General features: G+C 54.8%; 1 protein-coding gene across 1 annotated transcript in view; it reads left to right on the forward strand.

The window, feature by feature from the left end:
- The window catches only part of TRPV4 (transient receptor potential cation channel subfamily V member 4), a 38,130-nt gene extending 12,015 nt beyond the window's left edge, over positions 1-26,115 (forward strand). The window contains exons 2-16 of the mRNA XM_052654718.1: positions 4,422-4,839; positions 7,916-8,088; positions 12,799-12,951; positions 13,600-13,740; positions 14,390-14,688; positions 15,502-15,681; positions 17,065-17,223; positions 17,436-17,528; positions 17,772-17,845; positions 18,918-19,083; positions 19,322-19,388; positions 21,195-21,511; positions 22,802-22,929; positions 25,129-25,250; positions 25,958-26,115. Coding sequence (XP_052510678.1) covers positions 4,454-4,839; positions 7,916-8,088; positions 12,799-12,951; positions 13,600-13,740; positions 14,390-14,688; positions 15,502-15,681; positions 17,065-17,223; positions 17,436-17,528; positions 17,772-17,845; positions 18,918-19,083; positions 19,322-19,388; positions 21,195-21,511; positions 22,802-22,929; positions 25,129-25,250; positions 25,958-26,115 — 2,616 coding nt within the window. The 5' untranslated portion in view covers positions 4,422-4,453. The remainder of the gene's footprint in view (positions 1-4,421; positions 4,840-7,915; positions 8,089-12,798; positions 12,952-13,599; positions 13,741-14,389; positions 14,689-15,501; positions 15,682-17,064; positions 17,224-17,435; positions 17,529-17,771; positions 17,846-18,917; positions 19,084-19,321; positions 19,389-21,194; positions 21,512-22,801; positions 22,930-25,128; positions 25,251-25,957) is intronic.
- Positions 26,116-26,440: the final 325 nt, after the last annotated feature.

Here is a 26,440-nt window from a genome sequence, read left to right on the forward strand (position 1 = left end):
TCCTTTCCCAGCCGGCACTCCTCCTTCCCCTTAGTCTGGCAAGGATTTGGAATGTGTAATAACAGCCTACAGGGCAAATAAGAACAGGGAGTGATCGCAATCCCCAACCACAGAGAACGGCAGTGTTTGGGGAGGGGATTGCCACAGAGCGGGCTCTGTGCGTCCGCTTGTGAACAGGCACGTACATGTACACTGGTGTCTGTACACACTTGGGTTGTGCACTGTGGAGGGAGTCCAAGATTGGGAGCCCAGAGTCCAGTTCTTCAAGGTCACTCACTGTGTGGCATCATCTCAGAGGCCCCAGTTTTCTCAGCTGTGAAATGGGAGCATTGCAACTTTGCTCACCAGGCCCCGGCGGATTAACTGAGGGAGAGGCTGGGAGGACTTGGTGAATGTTAATAAGGACTGTGAATGCACAGCTGTAGGAGCACCCCGTGCGTGTACCTGGGGAGGGTGGGTATGCTGGGATTGTATCATAATGGCAGTGATGATTCAAGTATTTGTCAAGGGGCCTCCCTGGTTAAGATGCTTAACCGGGTGCTTCCACTGCAGTGGGCAGAGGTTCGATCCCTGGTCAGGGAACTAAGATCCTGCATGCTGCACAGTGTGGCCAGAAAACAGACAAAAAAAAACACAAAAAACATTTGTCAGGTGCTTATTAGGGGCCCAAGAGACACCTGACCTGCCCATTAACAGCCCTATAGGATAGAAGCTGTTTTGCAACCCTCATTTTGTATGCAGGGAAACTGAGGCTCAGAGAGGTTAGCATGGGCTGACGGTAATAATCCTCTCAAGGGGCCGTTGTGCACCTTGAACAAGATACTCTAAGGGTTTGGTGTGGCACCCGGCCCCCAGGCCATGCTGTCAACTGAAGGGTTAGGGTAGCCCAGCCTCCACAGCCAACTGCCTGGGTTTGAGACCTGGTTTTTTCACTAAGGGCTTCCCTGGTGGCTCAGACGGTAAAGAAGTTGCCTGCAATGCAGGAGTGCTATGCTGTGCTTAGCTGGTCAGTCATGTCCAACTCTTTGCGACCCCATGGTTTGTAGCCCTCCAGGCTCCTCTATCCATGGGGATTCTCCAGGCAAGAATACTGGCGAACACTGCAGTGGGTTGCCATGCCCTCCTGTAGGGGATCTTCCCAACCCAGGGATCGAACCCAGGTCTCCCACACTGCAGGCGGATTCTTTACCATCTGAGCCACTACTACTAAGTTGCTTCAGTCGTGTCCGACTCTGTGCGACCCCATAGACGGCAGCACACCAGGCTCCCCCGTCCCTGGGATTCTCCAGGCAAGAACACTGGAGTGGGTTGCCATTTCCTTCTGAGCCACTAGGGAAGCCCAAGAGTACTGGAGTGGGTAGCCTATCCCTTCTCCAGGAGAACTTCCCGACCCAGGAATCGCACCGGGGTTGCCTGCATTGCAGGCAGATTCTTTACCAGCTGAGCTGCCGGGGAAGCCCTGCAATGCGGGAGATCCAGGTTCAGTCCTTGAGTTGGGAGGACTCCCTTGGAGAAGTAGATGGCTACCCACTGCAGTGTTCTTGCCTGGAGAGTTCCATGGACAGAGGAGCCTGGCGGGCTACAGTCCATGGGGTCACAAAGAGTCAGACGACTGAGCGACGGACACTTTTAGTTTCCACTTTCACTTTTTCTGTCCCTCACCTGCGATGTGCCCTCAGGCAAGTCACTTAACCTCTCAGAGCCTCAGTTTTCCTCATCTGTGAAAGGAGAATTACAACAGTACCTACCTACCTCCAGAGGTAGGTCTCTCAACCTCAGCACTGTTTTCTGGCTGGGTAGTTCCTTGTGGGGGGCATGGTCCTATGCCTTGTAGGGTGTCTGGCGCTACCCCTGGCCTTGACTCACTAGATACCATTAGTCCTCTCTCCTCTGCACAGTGTGACCGCCAAGCATGTTTCTGGATATTGCCCAGTGTCCCTGGGGAGCCGAGGCGCCCCCGGCTGAGAACCACTGGTCTAGGGTTCCAGGGAGGACCACGTGAAAGTGTGTGTGTGAAGCACTTGGGCCCCCAAGAGCCGCATGATCACGGTGATGATGGGGGTTTAGTTCATAATTATCACGTCACCATAATTAATACGCTGACATTGATCCCTGTTTGCCTTGTCAAGGTTGCTGGCAGTGAGTGAGTGACTGACTGAGCGGGGATTTGAACCTGGGACTGGCTGACTCCAGACCCCCTGTTGTGGAGCCCCAGAAACACTGGATGCTGTCTGAGCTGAGATTTCTTAGAGGAGGGGGTACAGGCATGGTGGGGGCTAGAGGGGCTGCCTCATCTGGCCCCCACCTTGGGTGGAGGGTGTCTGGAACCCCGTGGGGACCTGGGAGGGGGTGCGGTAATTAAGAAGTATGTGCCTAAACTCCTTCTCTTCCCCTGACCCTGCGGTCCCCACTAAAGTGAGCAGGACTGTGCCCAGGGAAGTCTAATCTCCCCCTCAGTGCCTGCACCCCGGTGGACAGCCCTTCCTGCCTCAACATACCCCCATTCCTGTGTCACAGAGCCGGGACTCGGGGCAGCCCCTAGGGGGTCTCCATTACCCGCCTGGCAGGTGGATTGGAACTAATGTCTCCTGACTCATATTAGGTGTTGGCACCCAGTGGGTGCTTCAGATTCTTGAAGGCACTTGGCATCTCCCAAGCTTTAGGAGGTGTTGTGGTTACCCTGGTTTTACAGGTGGAGAGCTGAGGGCCAGAGAGAGGAAGCAATTTGCCCGAGATCTCACAGCTGCTGATTAACCAGGGCCCAGAGGGGAACCGGGTAAAACCGATTTCAGCACCTGTGCACCAAGCCCTTCCTTCCTTCTCTGTGCTCATCGACAGCCCCCAGGTTAATCCCAGGGTCAACACTGGACATGCCCAATCTCATTTAATTCTTCCTGCAAATGTATGAGAAAGCTACTATTGTACCCATTTTATAGATAAGGAGACTGAGGCTTGGGACACTCTCTCAAGGTCATGCTACACAGAAATAGCTTAGCTGGGATTAGAACCCAGGCCTGGAAGAGTCTAAAGTCCAGGCTCTGCCTCCCCATTTGTGCCCAGAGTGGGACCCATCCGAGGCAGGAGCTCTGACCCTCTGTGTGTCCTGCTGTGCCAGCCAAGAGAGGCCTCTTGCAAGGGCCCTTGCCTTCTCTCCTGGCAACCCAAAACAAACAAGGTGGGACCAATCTTTATTTGTTCTTCTGCTAATGTGCATGGAGGGAGAGATGTAGAAAAGAGAGCTTTTCAGACATTTCTCTGCAGCCCGGGTGGGATGTGAGGAGTTCCTGGGAACTTGCCCTTGGTGTCCAGCCCGCCCTGTGCATGCTGCAGAGGGCAGGTGGCTGACAGCCAGCAGGCCTCTCCCTCCCTTGCTCTTCTCCTGGCTAAACATTGGGCCTGGGAGCCAGAGAGACCTAGGTTCAAGTCCAGCGCTTCTCCTTACAAGCCGTGTGACTGGCCCTCTTCAAGTTCCATTTTCCTCACCTGACAAATAAGACTAAATAACACCGTTGTCGTCAGGTCGTGTGTCCATGTGGCACCCCTCAAGGTGCGGGGGTGCATGTGTGGACAAGGCAGAGGCCTTCCCTGCCCTCTGGTACTCACAACCCCGGGATTAACGAATCCCACGTACAAATGGTCGGGGGTGCTTCCCAGAGGAAGCGGCACGAGCTGGGAACACAGGTGGGCAGGAGCTAACCGGGCAAAGAGGGAGGGAAGGAGTCAGTGCTTGGCACTGGGGAGCAGAGTTTGGGCACGGCTAACTAAACCCTCAGAACCTCAGTTTCCCGTTCTGTGAAATGGGGTCATAATGATGGCTCTGGGAAGTTGAGGGTGACTGACTCCCACAATGAGAGATGAGTTCACACTCACTCCCACAATGAGTTCATGTGTATTTGCTGAGCACCTAGTGTGCCTGCAGCATGCATTCGATGGTTATGTTTTAGTAGGTGCTTTCTGTGTGGCAGGCACAGCACAGGCCACTGGATCGCATGTGCTCTTCTTCGTCCCCATTTCACAGATGAGGAAACCTAGGCTGTGAACCATCGGTTTTCCTGTCATATGGTGGCTAAATGTGCAACTTGGATTCAAACCCTGCTCTGGGTGCTCCAAAGCTGGTTTGGTTGGCCAGGAGTAAGCCCCAGGCTCTATGTTTGGGGACCTGGTGTGATTCTGAGGCCCTTCCGTCTCCAGCTGATGTCCAGGGTAGCTGGACGCGAGGCGGACTTGTGTTTCCAGATCCCTGAATGGGGCTCCTGTTGCAGCTCCTGCCGGGGGCTGGCGGCCAACCACATCTGGGAGTGGCCACACTGCACCCCTGTCATTACAAGGGTGGCTTTGAAGCAGCTGGCAGCGGTGCTGTTTGCCCACGTGGGAGGGGGGCTTCCTGGAGCCGGCCTGACGCCCCTCCCATTCCCTTGCAGGCCAAGCCGTGTGGACAGGTCCCCAGGGCAGCATGGCGGATCCGGGCGAAGGCCCCCGCGGGGCTCCAGGGGAGGCGGCCGAGTCCCCTGGGGATGAGAGTGGGCCCCCCAGCGGGGAGGCCTTCCCCCTGTCGTCGCTGGCCAACCTGTTCGAGGGGGAAGACGGCTCCCCGTCGCCCTCCCTGGCTGATGGTGGTCGCTCCACCGGCCCAGGCGACGGGCGACCAAACCTGCGCATGAAGTTCCAGGGCGCCTTCCGCAAGGGGGTGCCCAACCCCATCGACCTGCTGGAGTCCACCCTGTACGAGTCCTCAGTGGTGCCCGGGCCCAAGAAGGCGCCCATGGACTCGCTCTTTGACTACGGCACCTATCGTCACCACCCCAGTGACAACAAGCGGTGGAGGAGGAAGGTCCTAGAGTGAGTATTGCTGGCTGCCTGACCAGGGGTCTCCTCTGTATTGAATTCGCCCGTCCACCCATCCGTCAACCTACCCACCCATTGTCTACTCACTCAGTCATCCAGCTACCCGTCTTTCCACCTAGCCGTCCAGTCCATCCATCTACCCGTCCACCTGTCCGTCATCTACTCCCTCAAGTATCTGTCTGCCCGTCTATCCATCATCTAGGCATCCTCTCGTACGACCAGCTTTCCGTTTGTCCACTGTTTATTCCCCAAACAGCCATCCCTTCTTCTGTCTACTCACCGTTTCTATTCAGCCAGCCAGTCAGCTATTAAACTACCCATCATTCATTCATTTATTCCATTTCCATATCTCTCTTTCGTTATTTCTCTTTCCTTCTCTCTCTCTCTCTTATCAGCTACCCGCCTTTCCACCTGTCCATCCACTTGTCCAGTTTATCCTCCATCATCACTCATTCGGATACCTATCGACCCATCTATTCCTCTGCCATCTCTGTCTAGCCATCTCTGCATGAAAACCCGTTAGACCCCTCTCAGGCCTCTGTGTGTGTCTAGAGGAGTCTTGAAGTCTGCGTATGTCCTTCTATCCCCCGATGCTGATCAGACTCATTTACGCCCTTGGATGAAGCTCAGCCACCTTCTCAGCCCCTGCTTGGTCAGAAGCTGCCTGTCTCCTTTGTTTATTTACCGAGTCACCAGTTTGTTCAGTGAAGGTTTGTGGACCACCCACCACATGCCAGGTTAGGGGAGGGGTTGGCCCTGGGGCTCCAGGAATGAGCCAGGCCCGATGCTGCCCCTGCTTAGCTTAGATACTGAGTCGCTGTCACTGGCCCTGTCAGTTTGGAGGGCAGAACACTTAACATGCAGGTGAGCAGACAGTTCCCTTTGGGCTCATCTGATGGCCCAGTGGTTAAGACTCCATGCTCCCAATGAAGGGAGTATGGGTTCAGTCCCTGCTCAGGGGAGATCACGCATGCTGCTCGGTCAAAAAAGAAAGAAAGAAAGAAATAGTTCGCTCTGGGAGAAGGAAATGGCAACCTACTCCAGTATTCTTGCCTGGAAAAGTCCATGGACGGAGGAGCCTGGCGGGCTGCAGTCCATGGGGTCACGTGACTGAGGCTGCATGCATGAGGAGGGTGGAGGGAGATGGGCTGGAAGCAAGAAACTGGTAGAACTGAAAAAAAAAAAAAGAAATAGTTCACTCTGGGGGAGGTGCTGAGGTGAGAGAGGGAGCTGATACAGGAAACATAATCCAGGTGGACTTCCTGGAGGAGCTGGCTAAGGAGTGAGAAAGGGCCTCCACATAGGAGATTCACTGGAAAAGCTCCTGATTCTGGGAAAGACTGAGGGCGGGAGGAGAAGGGGATTACAGAGAATGAGATGGTTGGATCTCACAGACTCAATGGACATGAGTTTGAGCAAACCCCAGGAGATGGTAAAGGACAGGGAAGCCTGGCGTGCTGCAGTCCATGGGGTCGCAGAGTCGGTCATGACTGAGTGACTGAACAACATTCCAGGTGGAGGCTGGAGAAGCTTGAGGTCTGCACGGAACGCAGTCTGCAAGCTGCAGGATGAACTTTGTAAGCTCCACTCAGAAGTGGAGACAAGCCCAGGAGAGTCAGGTGTCCCGGTGCCCGATCTCTTTGGAAGGTTGCATTACACGCTGGTGGGCTCTTCATCTCCCTTTCCCCCTCCTTCAGGCCCTCATCCCCACCACTACCTCAGACAGCTAGGGCTGATGGCTTTGGAGGGGCTGCAGAGGAGTTGGAGGGGGATGCGTTTGAGCACTTGAGGTCTTCAGAGACTGCGAAGGCTGCCTCAATGAGGATGGGGGCGGGGTGAGGGTCTCAGGAGCAGATGAAATGCGGGCTGCCCTAGCCTGTGTGCCCCCCTCCCCAATGTCCAGGAGCACCTCTTTTCCCTTCCCTGGTGCCCCGTTGCTGGAGGCCCCGTCCTGGGGGGCAAGGTCTGGGCCCAGGAACAGCTCGGTGACCGCTCGGCCCTGGGCCCTGCCTCCTGTCTGGCTCCCTCTCTGCCCCCCTCCACTCTCCCATTCGCATGCTCTTCCTCTCCTGTCCGTCCTGTCTTCATTTACAGCCTCCTCCTGCCCCTGTGTGTGCTGGGCGCTGGGTGGGTGAGGACGCGACAGAGTGTCCCTGCCCTCGGTGCCCCTGGCCTAGCTCTGCGCCAGTTCTTTGTCTCTCAAAACCTAGCGCACAGTAGGTGCCCAGTGAATGCTTATAGAATGGCTGATTGACTGTTTTTTCCCTTCTTTCCTTCTCCATCACTTCTCCTCCCCCAGCCCTTCCCACCTTATTCTTTCTCCACCCACCTCTGCAGCTCAGCGTTTCTTCCGCACATACAGGCTCCGGACACCCAGTAGCACTAAATAATAACAGGAACAGCAGCTAATGTTTACCAGTGTTGACTGTGGTGGGGCCTTGAACTAAGCATCTACGTGCACGGCCTCATTTGTCTCAAATGTTTGTTGAATGAATAAATCAAGCAGTGAATGATTTGAATAAATGATAGAGTTGCTTTATCTTTTAGTCTGGTGTTCCTCCTTTCTGTCCTTAGTATCTTTGTCTCTTCCAGTCTCTGGCTAATTATGCACTTAATAAATGACAAATAGATGGATGGATGGGTGGATGGGTGGGTGGGTGGAGGGATGGAAGATTGGATGGGTGGGTGGGTGGGTGGGTGGATGGATGGGTGAATGGATGGGTAGAGGGGTGGGAGTGTGGGTAGTGGATGAATAGGTAGATGGGTGGGTGAGTGAATGGGTGGATGGTTGGATATATGAATGGGTGGGTAGATGGATGGATAGGTAGATGGATAGATGGATGGGGATCTTGTAAGCTTCTGTCTGTCTCCACCCAGCACACAGTAGGTGCTAGGTAGAGTGTTGGGGTGAAACACTCCTCTGTGTCTCCAGATGTCTCTCCCCTCTCAGCCTGGCCCCTTCCTAGGGCTCCAGCTGCCCTCCCCTACAATCCTCCGCCCTCTAAGGCTGGAGACCATGAGGGTGGGCAGGGGATGAGCCCTCCTATCACCCCGCTTCCTCCCCCTTCAGGAAGCAGCCACAGAGCCCCAAAGCTCCCGCACCCCAGCCGCCTCCTATCCTCAAAGTCTTCAACCGGCCTATCCTCTTTGACATCGTGTCCCGGGGCTCCACCGCTGACCTGGATGGGCTGCTCCCCTTCTTGCTGACCCACAAGAAGCGCCTCACGGATGAGGAGTTCCGGGGTGAGCCACCCAAGAATAGCAGGCGGGCCAGCTGGGGTCTGGGGGATGGCATCGGGGGCCCCCTTTCCCGTCAGTGTCTTCTCTTGGGTCAGTGGGCTGCACTAGCCAGGAGGAGCACTGGACAGGGAGTCTAGTCCTGTGTGTCCTTTCCCATATTACTTAACCTCTCTGGGCCTTGGCTGCCTTTCTTCATTCAGCCTTTGTTTATGGAAAGTGTCACAGGTAAGCAAGGTCACATTATAGGCTGTTTCTTTACCATCTGAGCCACCAGGGAAGCCCAGAGTCTACACACCTGGGCTTAGATCCCACCTCTACCACTTAAGGGATCCTCAGATCCCACCTCTACCACTTAAGGGATCCTTGGCCTCTCTGAGCCTGTTTCCTCATCTGTACCCTGGGGAATAATGACAGCGTAGCCCTGGCCTCTGTGGCCAGAGAATCCCATAGTGCCGAACACAAGGCAGCCAGGGTCCCAGAAGTCCCTGTCCTGTCTGGGGAGCTCTGGAGGGGGTCACAGGTCATTCCTCTTCTGCTCTCCAGGTCCGAGCCCTGCCCCTGCCCAGTTTTCCGGCTCCCCACTGTAGACTGGAGCCCAGTCACCACTGCCCTGGGACGTAGCCCAGACAGCTCCCTCCAGCCTCGTCCAGGCTCAAACATCCGCCCCAGGGCACTGGCTCCCTCCGCTGCCCTGGCCTCCCTGCACATTGGGGAGGGGAGCCTGTGAACCCCTCCACCCAAGTCAGCCACGTACTGTGTGCCAGGTACCAGGTGAGCTGTCATTAACTGGCCAAGTGACCCCACAAATCAATATAAAATGTCGAGAATTGTGGCACCTGCCAGGAAGGAGGGCCTGTCTCAGGTGGGCCGGCCACAGTAACAGGGCTGACGAAGCTCCAGGGAGATCAGGTATTGGGAGACTTTAGGTATTTCAAGCAAATGAAGCGCCTAAATAGGCTGACCGGGTCTGCAGTGTATCTTTCACGTACACCTTTACCAGCCAGACTCTCTGAACACCAGAATGATACTCTGCTGAACCACTGTGTCCATCAGAAGAGAGTTACCGGACTTACTAAAAGCGTTCATTCATGGTGCCCGGCCAGGGCGCAGAGAGTCTGGCCTTGTTTGGGGCATGAGCTTAGAGTTGTGGGGGGGATGGGGTCCCCCTCTCCCCTCAGAAGGTCTCCGTGATGCTGCCGAGCTCATTTGGAGATAAACCACATATAAGCCCTGGCCAAACAGCCCCACCTAGCCCCCCAAGTTCACCAGGCAAAAGTGGGGAGCTTTGGGGTGGAGGGAGCCCCTGTGAAACAGAAATCGTGGTGCTTTGCCTTTGGTGGGCAGAGCAGCGCCAGGCTGGACTTGCCAAGATTTCTGGTTTTTCCTGAGTTCAGGACTGGGTCTCTGAGCGCAGGCTGAGTTCAGGCGAGTGGGTCTGCGTGAGCCTGGGTGGGGGGCTCTAAGGCCGGCTGGGGGGAGGTTCCTGACATTGTACCGAATAAGGCAGGTGTAGAGGGGGATTTACTGTGAGGCCCACTACTTAGGCTTCAGGATCCTCTCTTGCTCTGGCCCCCAATACATCCGTGGACCTAACTTGGAATTTATAGTTGTGTGTTCATGTTCAGAAACAGAATCCCCAAATTGCATGTCTCAAGCTCCTCAAACACTGGCTCCACCCCTGCATGTTCTTCTAGCCAGAGGTTCCTGAGCTCATTAGGGGAGTCAGTGACCACCCCCTCAAAAGTTTGACAACCTCCAACAGAACAGTTTATTTAGGGCCCCTGACTCCAGCCTCCCCAGTGGGCAAAGCCACTTCGCCACCTGGTGGTGGAGTCCTGTGACTGCAACCACACCTGATTTCTGGCTGAGCCCTGTTCTTGGCTTCGTATCCCAGGACCCAGGTTGGCAGCCCCGTACCCTGCTACAGTTCAGATCAACGGTGTGGTCCCACATCCTACATAAACCACTTGAGCCCTTGTGGTTTGGAATTCCTTGCAGTGCACAGCATGCCCCTTCACGGAATGTGTATTTACTCAACAAGTGGTTATTGGGCCCCTACCAAGCGTCAGGTCCGGTACTGGCCTGGGGCAAAAGATGATGAACAAAGCAGACTTGACCTCAAGTTTCTCTCAGTCTCAGGGGTGAGACTGACATTGATTAAGCAATCACAGAAACAAATAAACAATTACAACCTGTAACTGTGTGTCCACAAAGAAGCTGTGTTGGAGGATTTGAGTTGATCAGGAAAATCTGGGAGAGCTTCTGGGAGGAGGTGACACTTGAGCTGAGTCTGAACGAACTAGAGTTAACCAAGTAAAAACAGGTGGGGGAAGGATTAGAGAGAAGGTTTAAAAAGCGGCATGTGCAAAGGCCCTGTGGCTGACCATAACCAGAGCTGAACTCAGTTGCTATGTGGAAAGTGGATTCAAGGATGTCCAGAGGAAACCAGGCAGGTGTCCTGGGCATGTGAGAGAGATGCTGGCTGGGCCGGGTTGGTGGCAATGGAGGTGGAGAGTGGTGGAGGGCTTGGGGAAACAGGTAAAACTGGTGGGGACTCGCTGGGGGAGAGGGTGTGCACAAGAGGTAGGATGGAGACGAGTAACAGAGGTTTTGGCTGGCTAGGAACATCAGTGTCTAAGAAGGGGACACGTGCAGACCGGGGTGGGGTCCGGGGAACGAAAGATGATGAGGTCAGCATGGAGAGTCGCGACAGTTCTAATTTTCTAATTCCCTGTCGGTTCGGAAACAGGACTGATCCACCTCCAGGCTCGCGAGTCTGAGCAGACTCCCCAGGGGCCTCGGCCAGCATTCACCGCCCTGCGCCCCGCACCTTATGCAGATGGAAAGCTGAAGGCTGTTATTATTGAGTACATAGTTACCTGCCATTGACACTGGGCTGGGCGCCAGGGATGTAGCAAGAAATAGCCAGAATGAGGTTTGTCTGAGCAACTTCACTCCTGGGGCAGTGGGACTGGAATTCAGGTCACTCTGAGTCCACGGGTTTTTCCCGTTCTCTCCACTGATTCCAGGTATCTAAGGAGAGTCTTGAAAGCATTTCTGGTAGAATAATAACTGCAACAGTATGACTTATTGAGAATGCCTGTCTGCCTGGTGCTGGGCTCATCAACAGCTATCTGTTAGCCTATGATTTCCCTTTATAGGCTCAATGTAGTTAGACAGGAAATGGAAGTGGGAAAAAGGTCACACACAAATCAGAAATGGGGAGCAAAGCCTGATGTGAGCCCCAGGGATCCTGGCTCCAGAGCGAGCCCCTCAGCTCACCCCTGCCTCTCCCGCTCCCTGTCGCATTCCTGGGCCCTTTCCTGCACTCGGCTGTGTTGCCCCATGCCTGGTTAAAAGCCAGTTCTCTTGTCATTGACTCTTTCTTTTAAAGGTATAAATCCACTCACATCACCATAAAAATTAATACAAGGGAAAGAAAATTGCAAAGGGACATTAGTAAGCATTAGAGGGAGGTGTTAAAGATCCCTTAGTACCAAATGGAGACTGACTTCACGGGAGAGATTTGACAAGGGGCTGACACCTCGCACACTTGGGCTTTTGCTGTTTTTATTGCTGCCTCTGCTGCTGCTGCTAAGTCGCTTCAGTTGTGTCCGACTCTGTGCGACCCCATAGATGGCAGCCCACCAGACTCTCCCGTCCCTGGGATTCTCCAGGCAAAAACACTGGAGTGAGTTGCCATTTCCTTTCCAATGCATGAAAGTGAAAGTGAAGTGGGTCAGTCGTGTCCGACTGGTAGCGACCCCATGGACTGCAGCCTACCAGGCTCCTCTGTCCATGGGATTTTCCAGGCAAAAGTACTGGAGCGGGTTGCCATTGCTGCCTCTGCAGGAGTCCCCAAATCCTCTAAGATAGTTTCCTGTCTATTATGGCTCACAGCCCCCACTTCGGGAAACGCTGCACTCCCTCTGCTCCCCTCTAGGGGCGCTACTGCACCTGCTTCATGGTTAAAGGATCTGTGTTCAAGCAAAGGCTGCCTCCTGGGTCTGTGACTGAGCGACCTCACTTTCACTTTTCATTTTCATGCATTGGAGAGGGAAATGGCAACCCACTCCAGTGTTCTTGCCTGGAGAATCCCAGGGACGGGGGAGCCTGGTGGGCCGCCATCTATGGGGTCACACAGAGTCGGACACGACTGAAGCGACTTAGCAGCAGCAGCAGCAGCAGCAACAGTCCCCATGAGCAGATTAAAGGCTCTGAGAAGTCCTGTAGTGAAGACATGGTGGCGATTGGCTTTGATTAACTCAGCATTCCCCCTTTTTATCTGATTTTTTAAAAGTCCCCTCCAGGGACTTCCCTGGTGGTCCAGTGGTTAAGACTTTGCCTTCCAAAGAAGGGGGCCTGGGTTTAATCCTTGGTCAGGAAACTAGATCCTGCTCGCTGCAAATAAACCAATGCAGACAAATAAATATATTAATATATATTTTTTTAAAAGTCCTTCCAAATATGCTTTGGTAAGTACCATCTCTCTATAGGCTGCAGCTTTCCATGTTTTAAAGAACATCTGCTCCTCTGAGTTTTCTTTGACCTTCTCAGTACCCTGGGGTGGGGTCAGGGAGCAGATAGGGGCCAGGCTCAGAAAGCAGAACACGGTCAGGACCTCTGGCTCCCTGCCCAGTGCCCTGTCCCCTGCTGCCCAGCAGTTTGGGCCTCGGGCCGAGCACTCCTCTTGTTGCACGTGTCTCCCCGCAGAGCCGTCCACCGGGAAGACCTGCCTGCCCAAGGCCCTGCTGAATCTGAGCAACGGCCGCAACGACACCATCCCCGTGCTCCTGGACATCGCCGAGCGCACGGGCAACATGCGGGAATTCATCAACTCGCCCTTCCGAGACATCTACTACCGAGGTGGGGCCCCGGGCTGGGCGGGAGGGGGGCTCCCTCTTCACTTGTCCAACCCCTCCCCACCCCCCAGCAACACCTCATTTCAGCCTGGGCCGCGAGTGCCAGCATGTCCTGGAACCAGTTGTGGAATGAATGAGGAACGGACTGAAGAACAACAATAACTACCCCTTCCGACTTTTAAATTCTGGGTTTCAGAATTGAAGGTTCTGATGTTCTCACATGCAATGAGCCAAAGGTGCTGTGAACCTGGAAACCCGGACCCAAGATGCTCTGGTTTTGGAGACTCTGAGGCTTTGTGACAATGGTCCTGTGAGCCAACAGCTCGAAAAGGCAGCGGTGTCACCAGGCCCAGCTCCCTGGGTCTAAATTCTGAGATCCATGAATCCACCTCGACGTTTCGGATTCCTGAATGTCAGATTCAGAGGCTGTGAATTTTGCGTCCCAAACCCTGTGAGACCACAATGCCCTTGTTTCCTCTGGCGTGAAAGGCTCTTACGAGTCTGCAGAGTCCCTGCATCTGGGGTCCTCCAAGTCAGATATCCCGTGAGCCCAAACTCTTGTGGGTGTGATGCAGCACTGGGGTGGGTCTCCACCTGGTCAGGGCTGTGCGCTCCCCCTGCCCCCCGATGACTGTCCCCCACTCCCTCCCAGGCCAGACCGCCCTGCACATCGCCATCGAACGCCGCTGCAAACACTACGTGGAGCTGCTGGTGGCCCAAGGAGCCGACGTCCATGCCCAGGCACGAGGCCGCTTCTTCCAGCCCAAGGACGAGGGCGGCTACTTCTACTTCGGTGAGGAGGGGCCTGGTGGGGGCTGGGGCACATGGGGCTGAAGCTGGGGGCCATGGCGGGTACCCGGTGGTGCTGGCAGTCCTGACACCTCCCGAGACACCAGGGCTGTGCTGACCACAGGCCCAGATGGAGCCCAGGGCACAGGCCGCCTCGTTGGTCTTGGTCACTGAGGTCTCACCTTTGAGGAAGGGAGCGTCACCTCGCTTGCCTGAGCCTCAGCTGTCCTGTCTGTGCAGCGGGCATCGTGATGGGATCAGAGGGCTGTGGTGGGCTGTCCTCTCCCCCAACACAGACCTTACCACTCTCATCCTCAGGTCTGACTTAAGCTGGCACTGATGGTCAGATGCAGGGTCCAAATGGCATCACTACCATGGCCCAGTTGGACCCATGAAAGATTTTAAATTTCACCCCGCTTAGACACGTTATTAGGGGTTCAGAGACAAAGTTCCTCGAAGAGTCCCTCACAGCCTCCAAGTCGCGTGGCCATACCTCAAATAGCCATGTCCGTCTCCCCGGGGGCATCGCCCCCAGACAGTTGCAGTCGGTCAGGGCTTGTTCACACTGGCCATGGGCGCTGTGTCCATCGTCACGGCATCTCCCCCGGGTGGGGCCCCGTCACTGAGCCGGCCCCCGACCGCCTGCCCCGCAGGGGAGCTGCCCCTGTCGCTGGCTGCCTGCACCAACCAGCCCCACATCGTCAACTACCTGACGGAGAACCCGCACAAGAAGGCGGACATGCGGCGCCAGGACTCCCGCGGCAACACGGTGCTGCACGCGCTGGTGGCCATCGCCGACAACACCCGCGAGAACACCAAGTTCGTCACCAAGATGTATGACCTGCTGCTGCTCAAGTGTGCCCGCCTCTTCCCCGACAGCAACCTGGAGGCCGTGCTCAATAACGACGGCCTCTCGCCCCTCATGATGGCCGCCAAGACGGGCAAGATTGGGGTGAGTGTGGGGCCGGGGTCACTGTACACACACGCACGCGCGCAGGGGAGGCTGCTGCTGGCGCGTGTTCTTAATGCGCACGTTCACCTCCCATCCTGCCCACCCCAGAGTACAGATGTGCTAGCTCAAGAACTTGCTGTGGCTCCCTGTTGTCCAGCACGGCTGTTCAACTTCATCCCAGAGCCTCTCTGCTCATCCCACCCCGCTGGATGCTCACCGCCCCACTCCCACCAGCCAGAGCACGCCACTGACAGAGAGCTGCGCCCCAGAGCTGTAGCCCTGCAGTACTCCTCTGCCCTCCGTGGCCGGGGTTCTGGCCCAGCCCCTAACCTGCTGTGTGGCCTCAGGGAACATCCTCTTTGTCTCTGAACCTCTGTTTCCTCATGGGGGCTTCCCCAATCACTCGGTGGTAAAGAATCACCTGCGGTGCAGGAGATACGAGTTCAATCCCTGGGTCAGGAAGATCTCCTGGGGCAGGAAATGGTAACCCACTCCAGTATTCTTGTCTGGAGAATCCCATGGACAGTGGAGCCTGGCAGGCTACAGCCCATGGGGTCACAAAGAGTTGGAAACCACTGAAGCAACTTAGCATGCATGCTATTAGCTCATCTGTCAAACAGGATGGTAAGGGCAAGAATTAAACCAGGTGATGTGAGGAAAGCGTCCAGCAGGTGCTCAGTAAATGTTTTCCCTAGCCCATCCTGCTCTCTGGGAAGGTGCTATTTGCTGGAGTCCCTCCCATGTGAGTGGCCCAGCGGCAGTACCCCTGCCCACACCCCCACAAAACCCCCTGATCCTCCTCCTCCCACACAGATCTTCCAACACATCATCCGTCGGGAGGTGACAGATGAGGACACCAGGCACCTGTCGCGCAAGTTCAAGGACTGGGCCTATGGGCCGGTGTACTCCTCGCTCTATGACCTCTCCTCTCTGGACACGTGTGGGGAGGAGACCTCCGTGCTGGAGATCCTGGTGTACAACAGCAAGATAGAGGTGGGCGCAGGGCAGGAGGGGCCCTGTGGACTGGGTGCAATAGAAGAGGCCAACTGAGTGCCCAGAATGGCGTCTGGCACGGGGGGGAATGGCAGGATTGTAAGGGTCAGACTTCAGGGGCACGCAGGACTGGTTTAGGAGCCTGGCGCTGTAACTGACATGCTGTGTGACTCAGGACAAACTCCCCAATCTCTCTGAGTCCCAGCTTCCTCTTTGGTACCATGCGGATAAAAATAGAGCATTTCCCATTGGGTTGCTGGGAGGACCAGATGAATAGCCGGGCGCAGGGTAAACATTATGTGTCAGCTATTATCATTAGCATTTGTTATATGAAGTTTTTAAAAGCTCTCTTTTTAACTTAGCAGTATTTTATGAACATCGTTCTGCACCATTAAGTATTCTTCTGCAGTATCATTGCTGCGTGGAAATGTACCACATTCTAATTAACCATTCCTCTATTCTTGGTCATTTGAGTTTGTTTCGACAATTAACTATCAGGAATAACATTGCAGTGGCATCTTTGTGGCTACATCATTGCACATATCCTTGATGATAAAGAAACTCAAGTCCTTAAAGAGTCAGGATGCTGCACAAATAGGGCAGAAAGCCCTGGGGCCTGCATACAGAAGGTCTTCCTTCTAGCCCTGGCTCTGTGAGTTTGGACAGATGCCTTCTCATACCGGAGCTCACTTTTCTCATCTTTCAAATCAGTGATCAACCTGATTTAAACTGGGGGTGGTGGTAAGTTTCAGCATCTCTGCTGCAAACTCTGATTGATTGATAGTGTCTGCCCAGGAAACTGTATAGAGAACTATTGTGGGGGACTCAATTATTGCTGTCTGTCCTGGGTTCAGACTTGGAAAATTGTGGTGAGTCAAGTATTTATCATCCTGGGGCTAAATTTCCCAGTTTCCACTTCCTGAATCAGAATGTCTGAGGTTGAAACCCAGGGGTTTATTTATTTATTTGCACTAAAAATTTTTTGGCTGCAGCATGCAGGAACTTTCATGCCCCCTGCCTTGGGAGTTAGGAGTCTAAACTACTGGACTGCCAGGAAAGTCCCCAGGGATTTATGTTTTTTAATAAGCTCCATAGGTGATTTTGGTGCCAGCACCTTGGAACATCCACTGATTAGAGTTTGGGGACCACTCAAACATCCTGAAAGATGTTCTTTCAGGAGCTTTCTAGCTCTGGGTTCTATGTGTCTAGAATAGGCTGGAAGGGTAAGTTGGGACAGAACTGGGCAGGGCCTCAAATGCTGAGCCCAGAAGTCGGGGTGTCTGAAGAATGGATCAGGAGGAGAAAGAGCTCTTGGGGCAGAGGCTGGGGGAAGGCGTACTGGAGTCAGCCTGCCCACGCCCTGCCCACCCTGCTCCCCCACAGAACCGCCATGAGATGCTGGCCGTGGAGCCCATCAACGAACTCCTGCGGGACAAGTGGCGGAAGTTCGGGGCCGTCTCCTTCTACATCAACGTGGTCTCCTATCTGTGTGCCATGGTCATCTTTACCCTCACTGCCTACTACCAGCCTCTTGAGGGCACTGTGAGTGGCTGCGAGTGCGGCGGAGCTGGGGCGCAGTTGGGCCTCCTGTGGGAGGGGCTGGAGAGGGCTTGGAACAGGGTGGGAAGGCGCCCCCACGCCCGGGGGAGGAGCGGTAAGGGAGGAGGCTCCGAGGACCCAGAGGCTGGGCTGTCGGGGAACATCTGGATTTGGAGGGGCTGGGTGAGGACTTGCATGCCCCTTGCCCCTCCCAGCCGCCATACCCTTACCGCACCACGGTGGACTACCTGAGGCTGGCCGGCGAGATCATCACGCTGTTCACTGGGATCCTGTTCTTCTTCACCAACGTGAGCACTTGGCCCCAGCCTTACCCTGCCTGGACCCTCCTCTCTCTCCACCTCTTTAATCTGTTTAATGTTTGGCCTCACCCCACAGCACGGGGAGCTTCCCCCACCAGGGCTCAGACCCATGCTCCTGGCATTGGGAGCGCCGAGTTAGTCTTAACCACTTGACCTTCAGGGAAGTCCCCCTCCACCTCTCCACGCTTCTTCTGACTCCACCTCTCTCACCCGCCTCCTCCCCTCCTCCAGATCAAAGACTTGTTCATGAAGAAATGCCCTGGAGTGAACTCTCTCTTCATTGACGGCTCCTTCCAGCTACTCTAGTGAGTAGAGGTCCCTGGGGTGGTAGCTTCTGGGTGAGGAAGGTGGAGTTGGGAGGGACATCCTTGAGGTTTGGTGGTAGGGGGTGTGTGTGACTCTTATTAGGAGTGAATTCACCCAGCCTGATCAGCTACTGTAGCCCAAAGTCAGGCCATTGTCAAGTAAAAGAGTCCTCTGGTTAAAGCAAGATTCTGGTTGCTAGAGAGTTATCACTATATGCACCATGGGTAAAAATAAATTTAACCTCTTATGCTTGTGAGTGATTGCTAATGCCTGCCAGGAGTGCCCATGTTAAGAATCTTAAGGCTGTGTCTGTGTTCAGTGGGAAAGAGTGCTGGGATTGATTAATGATGTCTGCCTGGGGCACAGGATGGATTGCGGCCTGTGTGTTACGAATTTGCCCTTTTTCCCAAAGTTAGAGAACAATGAAAATTCTGGGGTAGGACTCCATGCTTCCACTGCAGGGGGCACAGGTTTGATCCCTGGCCGGGGAACTAGGATCTTACATGTCACATGGTAGGGCAAAAAAAAAAAAAATTTCACTTAGCCACAAAATCTCCACTTTGGGATCTGGTAGGGCCCCAGGACAACTACACACACGTCGGTTGCCAATTAGTTTTTTTAAGTAATTATTTATTTATTTGTTTGGCTGCACTGGGTCTTCATTGTTGCACGCAGGCTCTCTCTGGCTGCGGCGAGCAGGGGCTACCCTCTACTGTGGTGTGCGGGCTTCTGCTTGCGGTGGCTTCTCTTGTTGTGGTGCACGGGCCCAGAAGTCGTGGCACACAGGCTTAATTGCCCTGTGGCATCTTCCCGGACCAGGGACTGAACCCCTGCATTGGCAGGCGCCTTCTTAACCACTGGGCCAGCAGGGAAGCCCGGTTGCCAGTTAACTGAGGATTCTGGTTATCAGGATGCTGGGGAACCCTGTGAAGCCACGTGGTCTCATGGTCTCTCTTCTGGGTGTCATCAGGATGTCCTAGTACCTAGAGGGCTTGGGGGCCTGCCTCCCCGTCCGGGGTCTCATTTCCCCCCTCCCCTCTGGCTCCTCTCATGGTCTCTGCCGCCCTGTAGCTTCATCTACTCCGTGCTGGTGATTGTCTCAGCGGCCCTCTACCTGGCGGGGATCGAGGCGTACCTGGCCGTCATGGTCTTTGCCTTGGTCCTGGGCTGGATGAACGCCCTTTACTTCACCCGCGGGCTGAAGCTGACAGGGACCTATAGCATCATGATCCAGAAGGTACGGGCCAGGCGGTTCCCCCTGGACTTTTGTGTGTCCTTGGAGGGAGCTACACACACCACATGAGCGCAGACAGTGCCGCTGGCCCTGAGGCTGTGGGGCGGTGTGGGGGCAGCGGGCAGGGCCTGGACATGGGGTGGGGCAGGGTGGAGCTGCAGAGAAGGTGTGGGATGAGGAGCTGGGAAAGCGAGAAACCACGTATCTCATCTCTGCCTCCTGTTCCCACCGGGGGGTCTAGATCCTCTTCAAAGACCTTTTCCGCTTCCTGCTGGTCTACTTGCTGTTCATGATTGGCTATGCGTCAGGTGAGCCCTGGGTGCCCAGGCGGGCCTGGCAGGGGTGGCACCGGGGCTGGAGCAGCTGCCATGGTGTATGGAGGAGAATATCCAGCGTTTGTAGGGTTCTCATCGTGTGGCTGGCATTGAGCCAAGTCCTCTCCCATCCCTGCCTCATTTAATCCTCCCAACAAGTCTATAAGGGAAGTGCGTTTCTTGTGACCTTTACAATTAAGGAAACTGAGGCTTAGATTAAGCAAGGTTAAATAATGTGCCCAAGATCAAAAGCTAGGAAACAGTAAAACTGTCATCTTAGCTACTGTGGCAAAAGAAGCCGCCCAAAAACTTAGTGACTTTAAACAACCACCCTTTTTATTTTTGGCTATGTCCTGCAGCATGTGGGATCTTAGTTCCCCAACCAGGGATTGAACCTGTGCCCCCTAAAGTGGAAACATGGAGTCTTAACCACCAGGGAAGACCCCCAAACAGCCACCATTTATTATTATGCTCAAGTCCATGGGTCTGCTGGGTGCTTGTGCTGATCTGGGCCAGATTTGGGCTCCCGTGTCTGTGTTTGCTGGCGGATTGGCTGCAGATGACTAGTGTAGCTAGGGCTGGCCTCCATTGGGGGTGACTTTGCTGTCTTTCTTGGGGTCACTCATCTCTAGCCAGCTAGCTTGGACTTGGTCACATGGTGGTCTGAGGGTTCCCAGATGTGAGCAGAAGTGTTTGAGGTCACTGACTAGCACAGCGTCACTCTCTCTCTCACTTTATTGGCCAAAGCAAGGCTTAGCCTGATTCAAAGAGTGGGGAAACAGGGGAATTCCCTGGTGGTCCAGTTGTTAAGACTCAGCGCTTCCACCACAGGGGACCTGGCTTCGATCCCTGGTCTGGGAACTAAGATCCCATATATCGTGCAAACAGCCAAAAAATATAAAGAGTAAAAATCAAAGTGTGGAAATAGACTCTACCCTCTTGGCGGCAGGAGCTACAAAGCCTCTACTAGGCTGTATTCTTGATGTCACGATGCCTTGGGACCTCAGTGGCATAGGCCATGGGGGCGGGACCAGAGTTGGGAAAGGTAATCAAGCTGTTGGGCTGGTCCCCAAGGGGCAGGTGACTGGCCATCCGATGCCCAGGATCCAAAAGGGAGCAGGACTCGGAGGCTTCATCTGGGCTTCATGGGAAGGGATGAGCACCGCAGTTAGCTGATGTCTGGAGGGGGTGATGGCCTTAGTGAGCACAGCTCTGGGGGCAGTCAAGGCTGGTACCTGGTTTCACCTTCCTCCCTTCCTTTCTGTGCTGCTGTGAGCTGGGAAACAGGAACACGAGAGTGAGTCTGCCCCTGGAATGCTGGCATCCCAGACTCCCAAGAACTCTAAGAACAGTCAGCTCAGTGAGGTTCTCCTAGCCTTGGCACTGTTGACATTTGGGGTCAGACAGTTCTCCGTGGGGGGGGACTGTCCGGTACATGGTGGCATGTTCAGCAGCATCCCTGTTGTTGACCCAATAGGTGCCTGTAGTGTCCCTTCTCCACTTGTGACACCAAAAATGTCTCTAAATCTGCCAAAGGTGCCCTGGGGGACAAATTATCCTCGGTTGAGAGCCACTAGACTGAGTCCTGGGACCCTCTTCCTTGTTAATAAGAGTTTGTGGAAAGAGCAAAGGTTTTGCATGCAGGAAGACCCAGATTCGACCACTGGCTTGCCTTCCACTCTGGGTGACCTTGGGCCAGCCTCCCTGCCCTCCCCAGGCCTCAGTGTTCCCCTCCATCAAATGGGAAGGGGCCTCCCCACCTCTCACCCTCTGTGACCGTCACTGCCGTCCCTCCCGCAGCCCTGGTCTCGCTCCTGAACCCGTGTGCCAACTTGAAGGTGTGCGACGAGGACCACGCCAACTGCACGGTGCCCACCTACCCCTCGTGCCGCGACAGCGAGACCTTCAGCACCTTCCTCCTGGACCTCTTCAAGCTCACCATTGGCATGGGCGACCTGGAGATGCTGAGCAGCACCAAGTACCCCGTGGTCTTCATCATCCTGCTGGTCACGTACATCATCCTCACGTTCGTGCTGCTCCTTAACATGCTCATCGCCCTCATGGGGGAGACGGTGGGCCAGGTGTCCAAGGAGAGCAAGCACATCTGGAAGCTGCAGGTGAGCCCGGCCCGCCGGCCGCTCTGCCCCGGGGCCGCCTGGCCTGCTGCACCTCCTCGGCCTGGCGCCCTGGGCGAGCCGCACCACCCCGTTCCGCCTTCACTTCCCTGTCTATTTAATGGGCACTGATGAAGCCTGCAGGTCTGTTTCCTGGAGCCACCTAGCGCATTTCCGGTGGCTTCTTGCCTGACCAACAGCTCAGTTTCCCTTGCGGTCTCATTCATGGCATGCAATCCCCCTGGCTCCAGGGAGGGAGCGCTCTGGGCACCAGAAATGCTCAGAGAGCCTCACATTTCAGTGGGGGTTCGGCATGGAGCCTGGGGGCAGCTTCCGTGCCCTAGCCGGGCCCAAGACGCCAGGCTGGCATGGGAGCAGGCCACCCCAGAGCCGGGAAGCACCAGCATCCTCATCAGAGGGGCTCCCCACACCCCCTGCCCACCTCCTACCCCAAGCAGATGTGTTGGGTGCGGATGCACTGAGGAGCTGATGTCTTTGTTTCCCACAGGTTTCTGTGCAAGGCTAGGGAGCAGAGGGCCTGGGGGGAGGGTGTCACGGCCTGCCTGGCTGCAGGCAGTTCAAGAACGTGGGTTCCCGATAAACAGCCTTACCATGAGGCCCGGGAAGGCAGCACCCACACTTACCATGACTTGGCACATTTTCAGGAAATGGCACAGTGAGGAAAAACAACTCCACAAGGTCCTCCCCCCAGGTCTGGGTCTCAGGGGCCCATCGGACCTGCTCTTACCCTTTATCCCTACTGCTTCCTCCCCTGGGGCCTCAGTTTCCCCGCTGGATGTAACTTGTAACATGCCAACTCGCAGCCTGTGGACTAGATTTGACCAGCAAAGACTTATTTGTTTTCCGCATCACTATATATTTTTTAAAAACTTAATGCAAAAAAATTTTAATTGAGAGATTTCATAGAAAAATCCAGATTTCTGGCCTTTCTTGAAAAGTTGGAAGCCTGGCAAGGCAGGCCCACATTCCTGGATGGATGAGAGGTGGCTGCCCCTTCACACGGGGTGGGGGTCTCTGGCACCCCCTGGTCTGCCCCAGTCCCCACCCCTCCCTGGGGATGCCCAGCACTGAGGGGACGCCTGGTGTTCTGGGGCACGGGCTGCTGACCCTTCCTTCATTTTCTCCGGCCAGGCGCCTGTGGGTATTTGAGTCTTTAATGCAGGGGTAGTGGGAGCGAGAAAGCCTGGTTCTCTGTGTCATTCCTGCTTTAAGAACAGTTAGGCAAGGCCGGGCGCGGCTCACCTGCCGCCTGCCCACCCTCTCTCCCCACAGTGGGCCACCACCATCCTGGACATCGAGCGCTCCTTCCCCGTGTTCCTGAGGAAGGCCTTCCGCTCCGGGGAGATGGTGACCGTGGGCAAGAGCTCGGACGGCACTCCAGACCGCAGGTGGTGCTTCAGGTGAGGCCGGGTTGGGCGAGACCACCGGGCCTCCTTATGTTTTCTACCCATTGCCACTTCTGAGCCATTGAGGCCCCCAGGGGCCTGACTGGAGCTCAGTTCCACTGGCTGATCCTGTGGGTTCAGTTCTCAGCCTTGGTTTTTTCATCTGTGAAATGGGGACAATGACAGCATCACTCTCTTGGCCAGCTGTATGTATTAGATGGGTTGGCACGTGAGATGTGCCCGGCCAGCCCCCAACGCACATTGGGGCAGACAACCCGAAGCAGCCAATGTTACTGCTCTCTCCTTTGCTGGAAGAAGCAGACTCAGAGGCAATGCTTACCCCATGGCACCACCCTCTATTGGTGATACAATAGAATGGGTTTCAGGGCTTCGGTTTTAAAAAAATATTTATTTAAAAAAAATTAAATAGATTGATAAAATTTTATTTGACTGCCCTGAGTCTTTGTGGCCTGCAGGATCTTCGATCCCTCAGTTGTAGCTTGCAGGATCTTTAGTTGTGGCATGCAAACTCTTAGTTGCTACATGTGGGATCTAGTTTCCTGACCAGGGATTGAACCCAGGCCCCCTGCATAGGGAGTGCGGACTTAGCCACTGGACCCCCAGGGAAGTCCCCTCAGGGCTTTGATTAAAATGGAGAAACTGAGTTATCAGCAGCTTCCGGGATTTGGGATGTTACCCAGATGCATGGGGAATACCAGCTTCTTAGGAGGAACCCCTGGGAGGACTCATTCTTTGTAACGTGGTTGCCAGCATGGAGCATCAGCATCATGCTTGGAATCAGGCAAGTCAGTTTCCACTATGACAGCCCCCACTGCACAGCCCTGTTTTGGATCCAAAGTTCAAGTCTTGACTGTGATTTAACACCTTTGTGACCTTGGACAAATAGTTCAACAAGCTTCCGTTTCCTCATCAGTAAAATGGGAGCAAAGGATGTATCTTCCTTGCTGGGTCCTGACCCATAGCAGTTGCCCCCCACCCCAGAACAGAAATTGAATAAAAATAGCTTAAAGATAATTTTAGAAAGTAAAAATTGGGACTTCCCTGGTGGTCCAGTGGCTAAGACTCCTCATTCCCAATGCAGGGGGCCCGGGTTGGATCCCTGGTCCAGGAACAAGATCCTGCATGCCACAACTAAAGACCCAACATGCCGCAATGAAGATCACATATCCCACGTGCCACAACTAAGACCCAATGCAGCCAAATAAATATTTTAAAACAGTAAAAATTATCTCGAGCCCATTTGGGCCCTATAACCTGACTTTATGAGGGTGTCTCAATAATAAGAGTGAGAATATCAAGAAAGAGGATGTCCATCCACAGATGAAGGGTATATAGCCATACAAATGTCTTTGCAGGGAATGCGATACTATTTAGCCATGAAAAGGAATGTAGTGCTGATGCAGGCTACATCGTGGATGGATCGTGAAAACGTGACGCTAAGTGAAAGCAGCCAGACACAGAGGCCACGTACTGAATAATTCTACTTAACACAGAATGTCTGGCATAGATAAATCCATAGAGACAGAAAGTAGAGCAGAGATTGCGGGAGCTGGTGGGGAGGGGGATGGGGGGTAACTGCTTAATGCGCACAGAGTTTCTGTTTGGGGTGATGAAAAGGTTTTGGAACTAGGTAGTGGTGATGGCTGCACAATCTTAGGAATGTATTTAATGCCACTGAATTGTACACTCTAAAGTGGGTGAGGGACTTCCCTGGTGGTCCAGTGGTTAGGACTCTGAGCTTTCACTGGCGGGTCCAGGGTTCCATCCCTGGGTAGGGAACTAAGATCCTGCAAGTCAAGTATAGAGGCCGAAAAAAAAAAAAAAGAAGAGAAAGTGAAATAGCAAATTTATGTTTTATCTATCTGTCTATATATATTATCAGAAATTTAAACAAAAAAACAAGGACTTTCCTGGTGGTCTAGTGGCAAAGACTCTACGCCCCCAGTGCAGGGACCTGGGTTCAATCCCTAGTTGGGGAACTAGATCCCAAGTGCTGTAACTAAGACCTGGTGCAGCCAAATAAATAAATAAATAATAACTTTAAAAAGAATTTTTTTTTAAGAATAAAAAAATGTAGGAGGGTGTGCTGGAAGGCTGGAGCTTGGAGGCTCCCTGGGGGTGGGGAAGGGGTGCTGTCTCTGGGCTGGGGGCGGGGGGCTCTCCTTGACCCTCTGTCTGCGGTGGCCCCACCAGGGTGGACGAGGTGAACTGGTCTCACTGGAACCAGAACTTGGGCATCATTAACGAGGACCCCGGCAAGAACGAGAGCTACCAGTACTACGGCTTCTCGCACACCGTGGGCCGCCTCCGGAGGGGTGAGTTGGGGCGGGGCAGGGGGGCGGTGGTCAGGGGAGGTGTGGGGGAGACTGAGGGGCACAGACGGGGAGCCCTGGTCATCCTCAGCACCGTTTTGTTTGGAGCAGTCCTGTCCCTTCCCTGGGACTCAGTATTCACGTCTGTAGAATGGGAGGGTGTGCTGGGCTGGCCGCCGAGCTTCCTCTGCTGCCAGTGAAAGCCTGGGCTCTCGCTTCCACTCAGCCGAGCACAGTCAGGAGGCCCTCGGCCCGCAGGCCTCCTGACCCGGGCTTGAATCCTGATTCTTTCATTTTACTCCTGTGTGTTCCGAGGTGGGCTCCATGACCTCTCTGAGCTCCAGTTGCCACCTCTGTAAAACGGGGATAATATACCTCCCCCTTTAGAGCACTGACTTCCCTGGTGGCTCAGACAGTAAAGTGTCTACTTACAATGCGGGAGACCCGGCTTCTATCTCTGTGTCGGGAAGATTCCCCTGGAGAAGGAAATAGCAACCCACTCCAGTACTCTTGCCTGGAAAATCCCGAGGACGGAGGAACCTGGTAGGCTGCAGTCCGTGGGGTCTCAAACAGTTGGACACAACTGAGCGACTTCACTTTCCTTTTCCTTTCGACCCCTGCTGAGTGCGCGGGACCCCAAAAGCACGCGATACACAGGCGCATGCGCTCTCTGGCCACCCTCACCCCGCCCTCCGCCGCTCTCACTACAGATCGCTGGTCCTCGGTGGTGCCCCGCGTGGTGGAGCTCAACAAGAACTCCAACCCGGACGAGGTGGTGGTTCCTCTGGACCACGTGGGGAACCCCAGCTGCGACGGCCACCAGCAGAGTTACCCCCCCAAGTGGAGGACTGACGACGCCCCGCTCTAGGGCCTGCGGGCAGGAGCAGGGTCCCCTCCGCCGCCCATTTCCAGTCCAGCTGCATTTCAGAGGTGCCGCCCATCGGGGTGTGCCCCGCCTCGTACCCTCCTTCGACCCCCAGAGGTGAGGGCCGGGCAGATGCCGGGGAGGCCCCAGGACCCTCTGGTCTCCAGGCTCCTGCCCCCCTAGCCCACCTCCCTGGCCCGGGCACGGGACGCCTGGTCGCCTGTCTCACTCCCATGGAGTCACAGTAAGGGACACCAGGGTCTCCGCCCACCAGGACTCAGCCCCCTGCCTCTTCATTTATTTATTTGCTCTGCTCTCAGGAAAGTGG

The sequence above is a fragment of the Budorcas taxicolor genome, chromosome 17 (genome assembly GCF_023091745.1).
Source record: "Budorcas taxicolor isolate Tak-1 chromosome 17, Takin1.1, whole genome shotgun sequence".
Taxonomy (NCBI): Eukaryota; Metazoa; Chordata; class Mammalia; order Artiodactyla; family Bovidae; genus Budorcas; species Budorcas taxicolor.